The sequence below is a fragment of the Austrofundulus limnaeus genome, unplaced genomic scaffold (assembly GCF_001266775.1).
Source record: "Austrofundulus limnaeus strain Quisiro unplaced genomic scaffold, Austrofundulus_limnaeus-1.0 Scaffold18, whole genome shotgun sequence".
In the NCBI taxonomy this organism is placed as follows: Eukaryota; Metazoa; Chordata; class Actinopteri; order Cyprinodontiformes; family Rivulidae; genus Austrofundulus; species Austrofundulus limnaeus.
This window is the reverse complement of record NW_013952420.1, coordinates 1,315,048-1,328,558: the sequence shown is the minus strand read 5'-3', so window position 1 is coordinate 1,328,558 and position 13,511 is coordinate 1,315,048. Positions and strand designations below refer to the sequence as shown.

Genomic DNA, 13,511 nt, shown 5'->3' with positions numbered 1-13,511 from the left:
AGACCTATACAATTTTTTTTCCTTTTTTTAGTGTAGTTTGCTTTAATTTAGTTCAGTTTAATTTATTTTAGAGATTTTAGAATCCTCTTTTTGCCGGCACTGTCCACTCTTATTTAAAACGCTAGTCAGCCTAACAGGCATTTTATGTTGTGGTTTTTGTTTATTATTTTTTTGGTCTGTAGGAGGAAACCGGAGTGCCCGGAGAAAACCCACTCTATCACCACGTGCATATAATAATAGTAATAATAATAATAATAATAGTAGTAACTAGACCAGAATGTTTAAAGAGAAGAGTCTTAATCTGTAATTTAAAAATGGAGACAGTAGGGAGTTTTTGATAAATCTTCACATAGAAAGAAAGGTTCAAACTTTTTTTTTGTCTGTGGGAGGAAACCGGAGTGCCCGGGGAAAACCCACTCTCTCACCACGTGAATATGTAATCTTCACACAGAGAGAGAGGTCTGAACCAGGGATCAAATCAGAACATTCAGTAACCACTGACCATCATGTTACCAAATGTTTTTTTAAGACATCACCCATTTGTTTTCTTAGTGCTGTGCAAAGATTTAAAACATGATGCTTACAGATAAAATAGTTGTTGGTGTGAAGCATTGGCCACAGTAATGAATATTTAAATATTAAATATTGGTAAAAAACAAACAAAATAATTTCAAAGTTACGAGGACGGAGGAAGCGAGGCGTCAGGCACAGCAGGTTTCTGTCTTTTAAACCACTTGAAGAAAGTGTGTTTTTTGGGTTTTGTATTCTCGATCTGTTGTGTTAGAGAAGATACTCTCTCCAACATGTGATCTGCAAACTCTTGATGTTGCTTATCTTTCGTTTCTAATTCATCCCTCAGGTTAGCTATAGTTTCTGACAGCTTAGATGTTTCTTTCTCTGCTTTCTCCCTCAGGTTAGCTATAGTTTTTGACAGCTTAAATCTTTCCTCCTTTGCTTTCTCCCTCTCAGAGTTTAATTTTTCTTTCTGTTCGCCTATGATTTTCTGTAAATGTTCCAAAGATGCCCTGGTAGTTTGTGTTTCCTCCTGTTTTTCGGTTAAAGAAATCTCGAGCTGTTTGGTACGAACTTTTTCAGTTTTCACAGACTCTTCTAAGTGTGTTATGGCTGAGGATTTTTCGTCTATCACTTGCTGAAAATCAGCGTGTTTTGCTTTGAGTGAAGTTGTTAGAAATCTCACCTGGTATTGCGATTGTTCTAAATCTCGCCTCTCAGACGCAAGAGCCCATGTAGCTTCGATGGCGTTTCGTTCATAACGTGCACACAGAAGAAGGAGTCCTTTTCTAACTGTATCCCATTCCTTCTCTCGTTCTTCAGTGTATTTACGTAAACGCTCCAGAGATTGCTCGGCATCTTGAGTTTTGAGTTTTTCAGCCATCAGAGCTGTTCCCAAATGTCTAAAATCATCGGCCATCTTCTTAAAAAATGTGGCTTGTTCATGTTTCTCTGCGGCCATTTTTTGATTTTGTGTGTGGAGAAACTTATTCTGGACTATAAGAACCTGAAGCTGTTTTTGAAAATCAGTTTTTGCTTCCTCAAAAGATGAAGTCTTAGTTTTGTACTGCTGGCACATATTATCAGCCTGGGACGTCATATTGGCCAGTTTTAGGCTAAGTTCTTCGTTCCGTCCCTTTAATTGTCCAATTTCTATCTTTAGTTCAGCGATGGCTTCATCTTTTGATGACAATTTTTGATAAAGATCGTGCTCTGACACCATTTTTAAGCTGTCCTTGTTGGAAGCAGGGAGAAGCTGGGAGGTGTTCATTTCTGCGTATTGCCAAAGGTTGTTATTCCTGTTGGCCTTCATATTCATAAAAATATGATAAAAATACAGCGAAAATGATCACAAATATGCAAAAAGATGCAATAATGCGTTCGTAGAGACTTCCAAGTCCAATGAACTTATGCAAAATTCTGACATTCTAATCATGCAAAATTCTAGAATTCTAATGATGTCATGATGACATCATTCAGATCAAAGAGCAGGCCCCGCCCACCAGAGAATTTTACTGATGTCATAGAACAGGTGTTCTGTTTTAGCCATTGCCTGTGTTGCTAGGCAACAGGCTAAAAAAATAGATTTCAAAACAAAATAAAATTTGAAAACACATTCAAACATTTTTATGGTTTAGTATTTTTTTTAAAGTTTTTTCACTATTATTTAGTAATAGTGAAAATTTAGTTTTTATTCATTTATTTAGTAAAATAAATAAATAAAGCCAGATCTTACACAAACATAAACTCAGTGGAACTGAGAAAGCAATGATGTGTTGGCAATTTCAGCTCCCACACACATTTTACAGGTGTGGAACAGGGACTGTAACGCTACATTTTGTAATAACATAATAAAATCAGACTTCAAAATGTAATAAACCCCCACTAAAACCGTATTATATAATAACTGACACACAATGTAATGAAAGTCTTGAGCGCATTTTGTAAATAAGCCTACTTGCAGCCACATTATAAACATTGTTACGTCATGCTCTTTAGAAATGATCATGTAAACAATCACAGACCAGCTGTTATCTAACTTGTAATAAATGATCATGTTGCAGATACTAAACATTTAAATCTTTGAAACATTTGTTCAGTAAATGTCTAAATTTTTCAGCATTTAGGGGGTGGGGGTGAGGACTCTGATCAGAACCTGTCAGAGCCATGTTGGGTCGGATCCAGGTGGAGCGTCTCCAGTCCTCTCTGAGGCTGTGTTTATTGTCAGGAGTGCAAACGTCTTCTGGAAGAATCAACCTAACAAACGTCTGGAGCTGACAGGGAGAGATTGATGATGTTTTTTTCTTCTTCTTCTTTCTCGCTGCAGCTCCTCGAGCTCATCGCCAGGTCCCAGCTCCCCTCGCTGAGTGGAGTGGCGCAGAAAAACTACATGAACATTCTGGAGAGAGTCGTCCAGAAAGGTGAGCTACAGCCAACCTGCTAGTTTGCATTTTTGTTTCTCTTGCAAATATGTACTTCCCTTTTTTTTATTCATGTTTTTTTCTGTTTTGAGCTTCACGCTTTAGCTGACTTCCTGAAAGTGCTGCACAAATGCTGTAAATGAAGCAAAGTGAAGGCCGTTTTTATTTATTTCCCAGAGACCGTGAGCCTGGCTGAAACTTGACTCTTTGTTGGCTGAGTGAAAATCACTGAGAGTTACCAGAGTCCTCTGCAGACCAAAATGTAAACTAAATGTTCCCTCTGCTAAACAGCTTCAGGTTGTTTAGGTAGCATTTCAGAAACCTCCGGGTCAAGTATTATAAACACGGAGGGAAAACAAAATGGAGAATCTCTAAATGGGTTTGATTTTTGAATCCCTTTTCTGTTCAGATGATTAATCTTGATTAACGTCTCCACAGTCCTGGACGACCAGCAGAACATCCGCCCCATCAAAGAGCTGCTGCAGACCCTCTACGTCTCTTTGTGTGGCCTCGTTCAGGACATGGGCAAGTCCGTCCTCGTGGGGAACATCAACCTGTGGGTGCACCGCATGGAGAACATCCTGCAGTGGCAGCAGCAGCTGGACAACATCCAGATCAGCAGAGTAAGCGTTCGCCCACAGCTTCCAGCACAGGCTCTGAAGTGATTCTCATCAAGGTAATGACTGGGTTTTGTTTTAGCCGACACCCTCAGGCATGACTCTGACCGAGCTGCCCGCCAGCCTGCAGCTGAACATCATGCAGCGCCTGACAGACAGCAGGGACCTGCTCAGTCTGGGACAGGTGTGTCCCGAGTTGGGGGCTCTGACTGAGGACCGCCTGCTGTGGAAGAGGCTCTGCCAGTACCACTTCACAGACCGACAGGTAGGGGGGAAACAAACATTCATGGAAAGATGAGGAGCAGACGAGGGACATGAAGCATCACAAAATCTAATCCAGTGGCAAGCAACGTTCTGCTAATCTGCTAATAGCAGAACTAGCTTCTCATTTAGCAGATTACCTTTTATTTTTGCTGACTTTACAAAAAGATGTTTTTAAAGGGGTAATATGTGTTTCTCAGGCAAATATTTAAATACTATACCATAATAAAGTATCTATATCACCTTTAGTTGTTATTAAAATGCTGTTTTTTTGTTTAAATAGAAAATAAACATATCTTCTCATCACTTCCTCTTCTTAACGCCTTGAAATTGGCCTCTGTCTCTTTAAGAACCACCTTCCACTTCTGTCCCGTCACCCGTCAGTTGGCGGTGGTTTGTTTCGCGCGTGTGCGCGCTATGATGCAGTTTACTTGGCATCTGAAAATACATTTCCCCAAACGTATTTTGAATCTGAAAACTGAGTGAGAAGAAGTGGATCTCAGCAGACAGCTAAGTTTCACTTTCAGTTTGCTCTGTTACTGCCGAGAGCCTGCAGGAGTCATGGGCGGGGGTGGGGAGGTGTGCTCCATGATGAGCAAGTTCGGCTTAAAGACACGTCCCAGGGGCGTTTCTGGTACCAAAAGGCGTTTCTGGTCCCCACCTGTCGTTTTGRTCCTCAGCATGGCTTCCTAAAAACACTGCAGGATTTCTCAAACATGCATGAATGAGTCAAAGCAAGGCTTTGGACATGTTTTTTTAAGAGAGTATAACATTATAACATGATATAAAACTCAAAAAAGTTGATTTTACTTGATATTGCCCCTTTTAAAACTATTAGCTTTCACTAAATTATATTCTGATCATTTTAAGTCCACTAAATCATTCACAACTTTCTTACCATTTATCTCAAGTTAAATTAAAAACTATCCACTCCAGAACTATGGTTTGGATTGGCTGATTTTCCACCGACGATCCCGCCCACCTTCAAATTAAACCAGTAGAAATTAAGAAAAGGTTTGCGTCAGTCCCACCACTCTTCAGATGGTAGGAGACGAGGACGTGTGACACAGGCTGACTGACAGTCATATTAGCGGTTAGCGTTAGCTGCCGCTATCTGCGGTTTAGCTGATTAGTGGTTAGTGAAGCTAACTTTTTGGTTATCTGTGGCCACCACTGAGCTAATCTTAAATAACAGAAATCCACATTTTGAGTTTCACCTTAAAGCCAGTGCACTTTTCACATTTGTTTTTGTTTGAGGGGGAAAAATACATAAAGAATGCTAAACTCTCAGTTCAGTTCAGTTTATTTATATAGCACCAAGTCACAACAAACGTCTCAGGGCACTGTACAAAAACTATCAGATTGTGTTGAATCAACATTTCATGAGAAACGTTTTTGTGCAATAATTGTTTTTTTTCTTCTAATATTGGGTGTAATCTTTAAAGTTTTAAATCTTTCCATCAGATCCGTAAGCGTCTGCTGGTGTCAGACAAAGGCCAGCTGGAGTGGAAGAAGATGTACTTGAAGCTGAGCCGCTGCTGTCCTCTCAGAGAGCAGTACAGTGACACGCTGCACCTCTGCACACACTGCCACATCCTTTTCTGGAAGGTACCACACTCACATCGATTCTTCATCTGAAACTCAAGATTTGTTTTTTTTTTATTATCTGAAAGCAGATCTGAAACGTTCACCTAAATTACTAACGGCACATTTCTTTGTTTGTTAGGACACGAACCACCCGTGCACGGCCAACAACCCTGAAAGCTGCACGACCTCCCTCTCCCCTCAAGACTTTATCAATCTGTTCAACTTCTGAACTTTAACTGCCCTGAACTGACTGTAAATACTGTTTCTGTACAGAGGAAGGTTTCCGTTTATGGTCCTGGATGTATATTTAGTTGCTGCGGGACTCTGGAGGGGCTGCAGGCAGAGGGACAACTATGCAATTTTTTTTATCAATTTAATCTAATTTTTTTTTTTGTTGGAAAGAACAGAAATTTTGACTTTTTTGTCTTTGAAAGCAACTGAACGTGCCGAGGAGCTGGAGGGGACATGGAAGCACCTGAACCGTGTGTGTGAGGAAATAAAAGGAAAACATACGTAGTTTTAGTTAAATGTGTCTGAAATTACACCTGGTTTTTCTTGTTTGGAGGAGTTTAATTTTTTTATTTTTTTCCTTGTTGGGTTTTGAACTTAAGACTTAGGATGATGAGTTTTGTTTAAAATGGGTTTGTACACAAGGGGAAGGTGCAATATGTGTAAAGTTTTAAACTTTTTTTTGTTTCTTTTTATTCTGAAGTTCACTGAGGTGAAGTGAAATCAATACAAGAGTCAGTAATTCATAGGCAAAATGAGGATTTGTTGACATGTTGTAAAGTTTGATTTTTGTTCTATACTTTTTCACTTTTATATGGATTTAATATTTATTATCAAATCGTGCTTTGTTTTTTGGCAGTGTCAGTAGTTGCAGCAGCACCTGAGTGTAGTATTACCATAGATTTTACTCCAAGCAAGTGTAACATTGGTGCCTTTATCTAGAGACTTGAAGCAACCCTGGTACAAAATGTGTCTTGTCTTTTATTATCTCTTTTTAACTAGTTTCATTTTTAAGTTCTTCTAAAGAGTCTGATTTACAAAGGAGTTTAGATTTGAGGCTCTGACACCAAAGTTGAAAATCAGAAGCGACTTATTTTTGTTAAAAAAAAAAAAAAAAAAAAAAAAAAAAAAAAAAAAAAAAAAAAAAAAAAAAAAAAAAAAAAAAAAAAAAAAAAAACCTCCCGACTGTTTATTCTCACAGCTTATTGTTTACTTATTTATTGAGGTTTTTGGCAAGAGATTGAACTTGCACACTTGAGTTTGAAGGAGTGGAAAGGTGCAGTTTGAGAGGAACTTGCCTTTTGTCACAGCTCTGATGCTGAAGATTGGTGTACATGCTATGCAATGCAGTCTGATTATGTTCTATGGGATAAATAAATGGATCTTGTTGAAGCCATTGGTTAATATGTTGTTATTGCAGCTTTGTGATTATATCAGCTTGTGAGGTCCTCTGGAATCATCAATTTTTTAGAGGCTTCTATTTGAGGTAAAAAAAAAAACTACTTTAATAAGAACCTCCTATGCCCTCTACTGGACAAAATGTGAACTGCAATGCTAATTTTTAGAAGTGAGGGTACAGAAAAATATCTCCATGTGCAACAGAAGCAAATACTGAGTTTGCACATTTAAGTACATATTTATGCACAATGTTTAGGATTGAACTAGAGCATTCCAACATTTTTGGACTCCTCTCATAAATTCAGTGGAGGGTTAGATAATCATTATAGTTAATTAAATTGTTCAGATATAACTGTTTTTTTTAAGAACACAAATTATAATGGAGGAAAACTACTATCTAAACACAACTTTAGTTTTATTTCGATCCTATGATTATTATTTTCTATTTATCCTACTCTAGGTTTGACTGATTCTGTTTCTTAAAAAAACTACTGGCCTACAAATAGTTTCAACTACAAATAATTAGAATTTTCTCTAAAAATAAAATAAAATGCTGCGTAAATGCTAACTGCAGAAAAATCTGAGTTGTTAAATATACACTGGAAAAAATATGGCGAAAGATGAAATTAGCAAAACAGGTAGACCTACTTAAAATAGCAAAACTGTAGATAAAAGTAGCAAAACAGATGCTTGATTTAAAATCAGCAAAAAGTAGCTAAAGTTAGCAAAACTGTAAATGTCAACAAAAAATGTAAAATGAGTAAAAAAAGATGCTTACAATAGCAAAGCTCAAGCTAGAAGTACCAAAAGGGTCAGTATAAAAAGCAGAATGGTAGCTAAATGTTAATTTAAGTAGATGAACAGTTAAAACATCAAAGTGGGAATGTTGTAGTTAAAAACAGCAGAATTTTAGTTAAAATCTAAAATAGCAAAATGGGAGCTAAAAGTAGCAGAACAGGAGCTAAATGTTAGCTTCAGAAAACCAAAACAGACACCTGATTTGAATAAAGGAGTGATTACCAGGCTTCTGCAGAACTTGAAGAGGTACAGTAATTCAGTCACTGAATCAGGTGTTGGAGCAGCACAACATGCAGGCAGCACCTTATCAGGACCAATGAAGATCTTTTTGTTATTTTTTTTTATCTTTAAATTGTCAGGATCTTCTTATAGCAGAGGCTTTCAGATGTGTAGGAGCAAATAAAAGCAATAAAATAGCTTACTGTTAAATGATGAACATAAACACTTTTATCACATCTGCTTTAATATTTTTTATTTTATTTCGAATGCATCCAGACATCAACTTAGCTTAAACCAAAATAAAAATGAATACACTTGTTTTAATACAACAAAACAGAAATTAAAGCAATGTATTAATTTATCTAACACAACATGTATAAATAATATTTGTTCAAATATTCTGTTATTAATTCTATGCAGAAATATATTTTAGCACATAATGAGTGCACCATGGCACATCCAGTACTGTCCTGATGGTCAGGATGTGTAGGTATCTTCTGTGGATCAAGCACAATGTTTGGAAGCATGAGAGGCAGGACACGTGTACACAGGTGTGAGATTAAGGCCATAGAACTGGGTAAATACGCCCAACTTGAAGGCCAGAGAGTTTTTTAATCAGCTGCCTCTCTTTGCCATGAATCTGTTTTCCAACCTGCTTGTTTGAGACAAATCTGAGTTCAGTTTAGAGAAACGTGTTTGGATTTTCACACATTAAAAGTCGAAAGAAAAGAAGGCCATGTTCACAATGAGATCCCATCTTTTTGAATTCTTTCTTTAAAAAAAAACGTCTCATCCTTCCTGTTGTCTCTGTCATGCAAACATCTCATCTACAGTTTGTGCCTCAATATAACAACATAATGAGCACCAGGGGGCTACAATCCTGGTCCTGGAGGGCCACTACCCTGCATCAGTGCAGCCAAATGTGGCCCGCCTCAGTATTTTATCTGGCCTGGTGAGATTCAAACATTAATATTGTCTTAAATTCTATTTGATTCAATTCAAAAATACTTTATTTATCCCAGAGGGAACTTAGATAAACAAGCATTCGCTGCTTTAATGCCAGCACTGACCATAAACTACAGCTCCCATAATGCAGGTTGATTATTTTAACCCTATACCTGCATCCCACCACTAGGTGAAGGTTCACAGTAGCTGGTGAAATTGTATAAAATCTTCCTTTCATTGCATTTTCGGTGACTACTTTTGCTGAGGCCCAGTTATACTGGGAAGTGGGAGTTTCCTACTTACAAGCCAGAAGTTTAAAGTGGAACACCCCTCCAGTGAGAGTTCCTTGTTGGAAAGTTGGCATGGTCAGAATTCAAGATGGCAGCTACTCACTGCAACTCAACAGAGTAAAACTCTCTTACTTTTACTTTTCATAGTATTTCTGTATTATTTATTGCATGTTTAGTCAATTGTACACGTAGTACTTTTTGGGTTTGAATGAAAGGTTGATTATTAAGCCTCTGCAGAACTTGAAGAGGCGTGAAACATGCAGGACAGCGGCCCTCGAGGACCAAGACTGGACACCCCTGGTCTAGTTTGAACCCTAGTTTTCAATACTATAAAAATACTACATTAAGTCAAATAAAACCATAGTTTGTTGCATATTAGTAACATAAAATATCTGCATACCTCCCTGATGCATTCTCGTTTTTATGAAGTGCCTTTCCAAACTGAAGCTAAGCTGTAGCTTTACATGAAATGTGCCGTAGGAATGACATTCAAAGTATTTAGGTTCGATAGTCACCATAAGATGATGAAAACGTCCTGTTAATGAAAAAGAAAAACACTCCTACAAGTAATGGCCCCGCTAAATATTCCTCCACGAAGCTTTGAGAAGCATTTAAACTTCTTTCCTGTGCTTCAGCTGCATGAGAAGTGCTGTGAGGTGAAAAGTAAAGTAGCAGCTGCAGAGGATCTGAAGCTGCTGAAACCCTCAGCAGGAGGAGAGAGAGCCGTCATCAGTGCAGACTTGGAGCTCTGAGCACGACAGCAAAGAGAAAAGAAACATGTTTTTTTGTTTTTTGTTATAAGAAAAAGTATATATATATGATTTAAGGACATATAGTGGTGTAACAAAACCAAGGAACCCCAGGAGAGCAAAGAGACGCCTTACCAGTGTTAGTAAATGTCACAGAGAGGAACTTTCTCTCTCAGAGTTCTGAATAATCCACTCAATAGCAGCCCAGCCCTGCAGAGGCAGACAGAGACTGAGGAGATCAAAGAGCAGTTCAAACCCAGAGACACAGCTGAACATGACTGAGATAAGCAGACACAGTCCTGACAGCAGACACACAGACATGCTGGAGGAAAAACAGGCCGAGGTTTGGTCAGAATATCTGTCAGTGAATGACTAAACGAGCAAAACAGGCTACGCTAAATCAACGTTTTTGAGTTTCATATCATGTTATGATGTCATTCCCTCATCAAAAATATACCAAGGGTGTTGCTTTGACTCCTTCATCATGTCAGAGAAATCCTCCAATCTCCAGTGGTTGCCATGTGGAGCTGCCTAAACACTCGCTGGTAAAAAGAAGAAGGCCTATTTACTCGAAGCGTTGACTTAAACACTGATATGTAGCGATGAGTCACATAATAAAAGTTTATTGTCTGTACTTATGGTTTTAAATTTAAAAAAAGTCAAACTGAGTATTTGTACTTACAAATCTGTTTCAGTTGTTTTTAAGGAACTTTGTTGCAAAAGATGTGTAGTTCTGTGAGATTCTTGGAGTTGCAGACATTTTTCTGCAGCTCTGCTCTTACATTCGTCGACCCTGAAGTGGATTTTTTAAATGTTCCTAACTTTACTGTCTGATCTATTAAAACGCTCAGATGTTATTTTGCAAACTTACATCTTGGATCAAATAAGGAAGGTCTAATTGTAAACCTGACACGTTTGTGCTCTTCTAACGTTTTCTTAATCCTCAAGGCTGACACGCAGCATTCTGTTAAAGGAGACCAATTATGGGTCCTATAAATTTTTATGGTGTGTCTGTGGGCTATCCAGACCATGTTCATTCAATTTAATGCACAAAATAAATCTCAGATAATAAAATTTCCCATTTTCTAGTTCTGCCTGCTCTGACTTTCGTTCAGAAGAGCTGTTGATGTTAATGAGCTCTGTTGGTAACGCCCTCCAAAAATCTGTTGACATTAACTCCGCCCTCCAAAAATCTGTTGACATTAACTCCGCCCTCCAAAAATCTGTTGACATTAACTCCGCCCTCCAAAGCCAGCGTTTACGTTAGCATGGCTAATAATAGCAGAAGCTCCGTTGTACAACCATATGAGACCCAGAGGCAGAGTCGTGGTCGCAGCTTCTCTTTTTTCTCCCCCTCCTCTGCTCTGCGCTCACTCTGCATGCTGTTACCAGAGCAGGGAGCAGCAGCGGTCAAAATACCTCAGAAACTCGAACAAATAGGTTTTAACAAGGCTTTGATAAGCTAAACAATAGAGGTACATGAGAAAACGTGTTCATAACGAACGAAAATAAATAATTAAATTATGTCTGTGCTGGTCTCAAACCCTGGTCTCCCACTATCTGGTCCAACACTCTACCCATTGTCCTATTGGAGGCTTGTTGTGAAATGAGTTGCGATTGCACAACAACATGGTGACGGCTTTTTATACTGAGGAGGTGGAGCCTCACCCTGGGATTGCTAGGTAAGGGGCTGAACGCAGATTCCGGTGGGTTGTCGTACGGCTTGTGACGTCACAAAATGACGGAAGTATAAAACTTGTCGTTAATACACATTAAAAATACATTTACTTACAGTAAATATGCCCCTGGGTGCATTTTTTTGGTCTTAGGACTGTTTTTTTAAGAAGTACATACCCAAAGTTGAGTAAAAAAAAAACTTTAAAAAGTGAATTTTGCATAATTAACTGACACAATGAGCTGCAGAAACTTCTTGACATCCTCTGAACTTCTTGCTTTGTGTGAACAAATCAGTTCGATTTTTTCCCCCAAGTTTCAGCAGTCAAACTAAACGTGGCACAAAAAAAAAGAAATTTGTGTTTGGTAGATTTATTGCAAACAAGAAGTAATAGTGACACTACCAGGAAGCATTGTTGCAACAAACAGATACCAAACATAAATTTGCTTACTTTTTGTGTTATATATTTAAAATTCTTCTAAATGTAGGGGTGACCTTTGACCCCATGACCCTAAAATCACTAAGAGTCATTGTTTACCCACAACCTGTCTAGCTGTGAAGTTTGACATTTCTAAGTTACACAACTGCAGAGCTTGAAGAAGAAAGCTTGTATTCGCTCTGTTAGCCATCTTGAAATGCTAATTAGCCTTCAGCATGTGGTCGGGATTGCTTTCGGCTACTAACGCACCAAGAGTAAGCTCAGTATCTTTAAAATGTATTCATTTAAAGGTGAAAAAACTGACTTGAGCAGAAAAAAGATGAAATTAGTAGAAAAGTACCTGAAAATGCTAAACAAGGCCAAAATAAGCAACAATTAGCAAAAACAAACTGAAAGTAGCAGGAAAATTTTTCAAATTAGCAGACAGATGGTGAAAGGAAAGTAAAAGAGCTCACATTAGCAGAAAAAAATACAAGTAAAAACAATGCAATTTGTTTTAAAATGGTTAACATAGCTTAAATTAGCCAAAATAGTAGCTTAAAACAAAACTAAAACTAGCCCAAAAAGCTAAAGCAGCACATTTGTTGAGTTAAGCAGAAAGAAGCAGAAATGTCTACCAAAAAGGCTGAAAAAATTACAATCTAGCATACAGCTACTAAACAGTAGCTGAAAAGGCAGAAAAAAAGCTGAAAGAAGCATAAAGAGCTTAAATTAGAAGAAAGATGGTGGCCATTGTTTGACTGTGTTGTCCTTCAAAATGTTACCAAACAAAGACTGCACAGTTATGTTGGCTACGTTTTGAAAGACTGTTTTATTTCTTCCTTTAACCTGAAACAATTCACAGATACAGGAGTGATGATAAGCTCTGCTGCCGCCCCGGTCCTGCCAGAACAAGCAGCTGTTGGATCTGTTTTACCTTCCGAGCATTTGCAGACATGCTCCTGACCATCATGCCCTCCAGGTAACTGCTTAGACTCATGCCCTTCACTGTAATGATGGCCTCCTGCGTCAGGACAGTCCTGAGGAGCAGCCGACAGAGAAAACATCATCAGATTATCTTCTGGTGGTGGAGTTCTCATTGTTTTGTTCAATACAAAATAATATCAGACTAAGAGTCTGTGTTTTGGAACCAGAAGCTCCACCGACCCAAAGCAGAATAAAGAACTTACACCTCAGGATCTTCCGGGTGTGGTTTGTAAACAAGCCTCTCATCCACTGATATGAGGTTGGTGAGTGTAATCTGGTGGACAGAATTTATTCAGATTCCTTTAAAGGGATCCATGATTAGTTGTAACATTAGACTTTGTTTGATAAACATATATTTTAACTGTAAAATAAAGACTGTAAAAATAATGTAAGCTGTTCAGTTTTTTTCATTTTTAAAACAAAAGTTTAAAAACATATTACACGGACAGGGCCATTTTATTTACACACAAAACATTCTGGGTAAATGATGACGTGTACAGGTCCCCGGTGTGAGCGAGCTATATCCACCCTGAAGGTTAATGTTGGACAAAATCTGATGATCGACTCTTTTAAATGAAACCAGAGAGCGTTGACAGAGAGGAGGAGGTAGAAATGACTCAGCCTG

The 13,511-nt window shown here is 38.2% G+C and overlaps 3 protein-coding genes across 4 annotated transcripts in view; 1 reads left to right on the top strand and 2 right to left on the bottom strand.

Moving 5' to 3' along the window:
- fbxo32 (F-box protein 32) overlaps positions 1-6,803 on the top strand; it is a 16,856-nt gene extending 10,053 nt beyond the window's left edge. The window contains exons 5-9 of the mRNA XM_014003377.1: positions 2,840-2,933; positions 3,372-3,556; positions 3,633-3,815; positions 5,276-5,419; positions 5,538-6,803. Of these exons, the coding sequence (XP_013858831.1) occupies positions 2,840-2,933; positions 3,372-3,556; positions 3,633-3,815; positions 5,276-5,419; positions 5,538-5,627 (696 nt within the window). The 3' untranslated portion in view covers positions 5,628-6,803. The remainder of the gene's footprint in view (positions 1-2,839; positions 2,934-3,371; positions 3,557-3,632; positions 3,816-5,275; positions 5,420-5,537) is intronic.
- Positions 7-2,129, bottom strand: LOC106514218 (synaptonemal complex protein 2-like). The gene has a single exon (XM_014003376.1). The coding sequence runs from the start codon at positions 1,829-1,831 to the stop codon at positions 677-679; it is 1,155 nt and encodes a 384-aa protein (XP_013858830.1). The 5' UTR covers positions 1,832-2,129; the 3' UTR covers positions 7-676.
- A 1,425-nt stretch (positions 6,804-8,228) lies between the features above and the next one.
- Positions 8,229-13,511, bottom strand: part of prelid3a (PRELI domain containing 3A) — an 11,377-nt gene continuing 6,094 nt past the window's right edge. The window contains exons 5-8 of one of the 2 annotated variants that reach the window (XM_014003375.1): positions 13,090-13,160; positions 12,837-12,939; positions 9,942-10,016; positions 8,229-9,805 (exon numbers count right to left, since the gene is read on the bottom strand). In XM_014003375.1, the coding sequence (XP_013858829.1) occupies positions 9,957-10,016; positions 12,837-12,939; positions 13,090-13,160 (234 nt within the window). In that variant the 3' untranslated portion in view covers positions 8,229-9,805; positions 9,942-9,956. Of the gene's footprint in view, positions 9,806-9,941; positions 10,017-12,712; positions 12,940-13,089; positions 13,161-13,511 lie in introns of those variants that run through there. The other variant, XM_014003374.1, reaches the window with a different exon arrangement.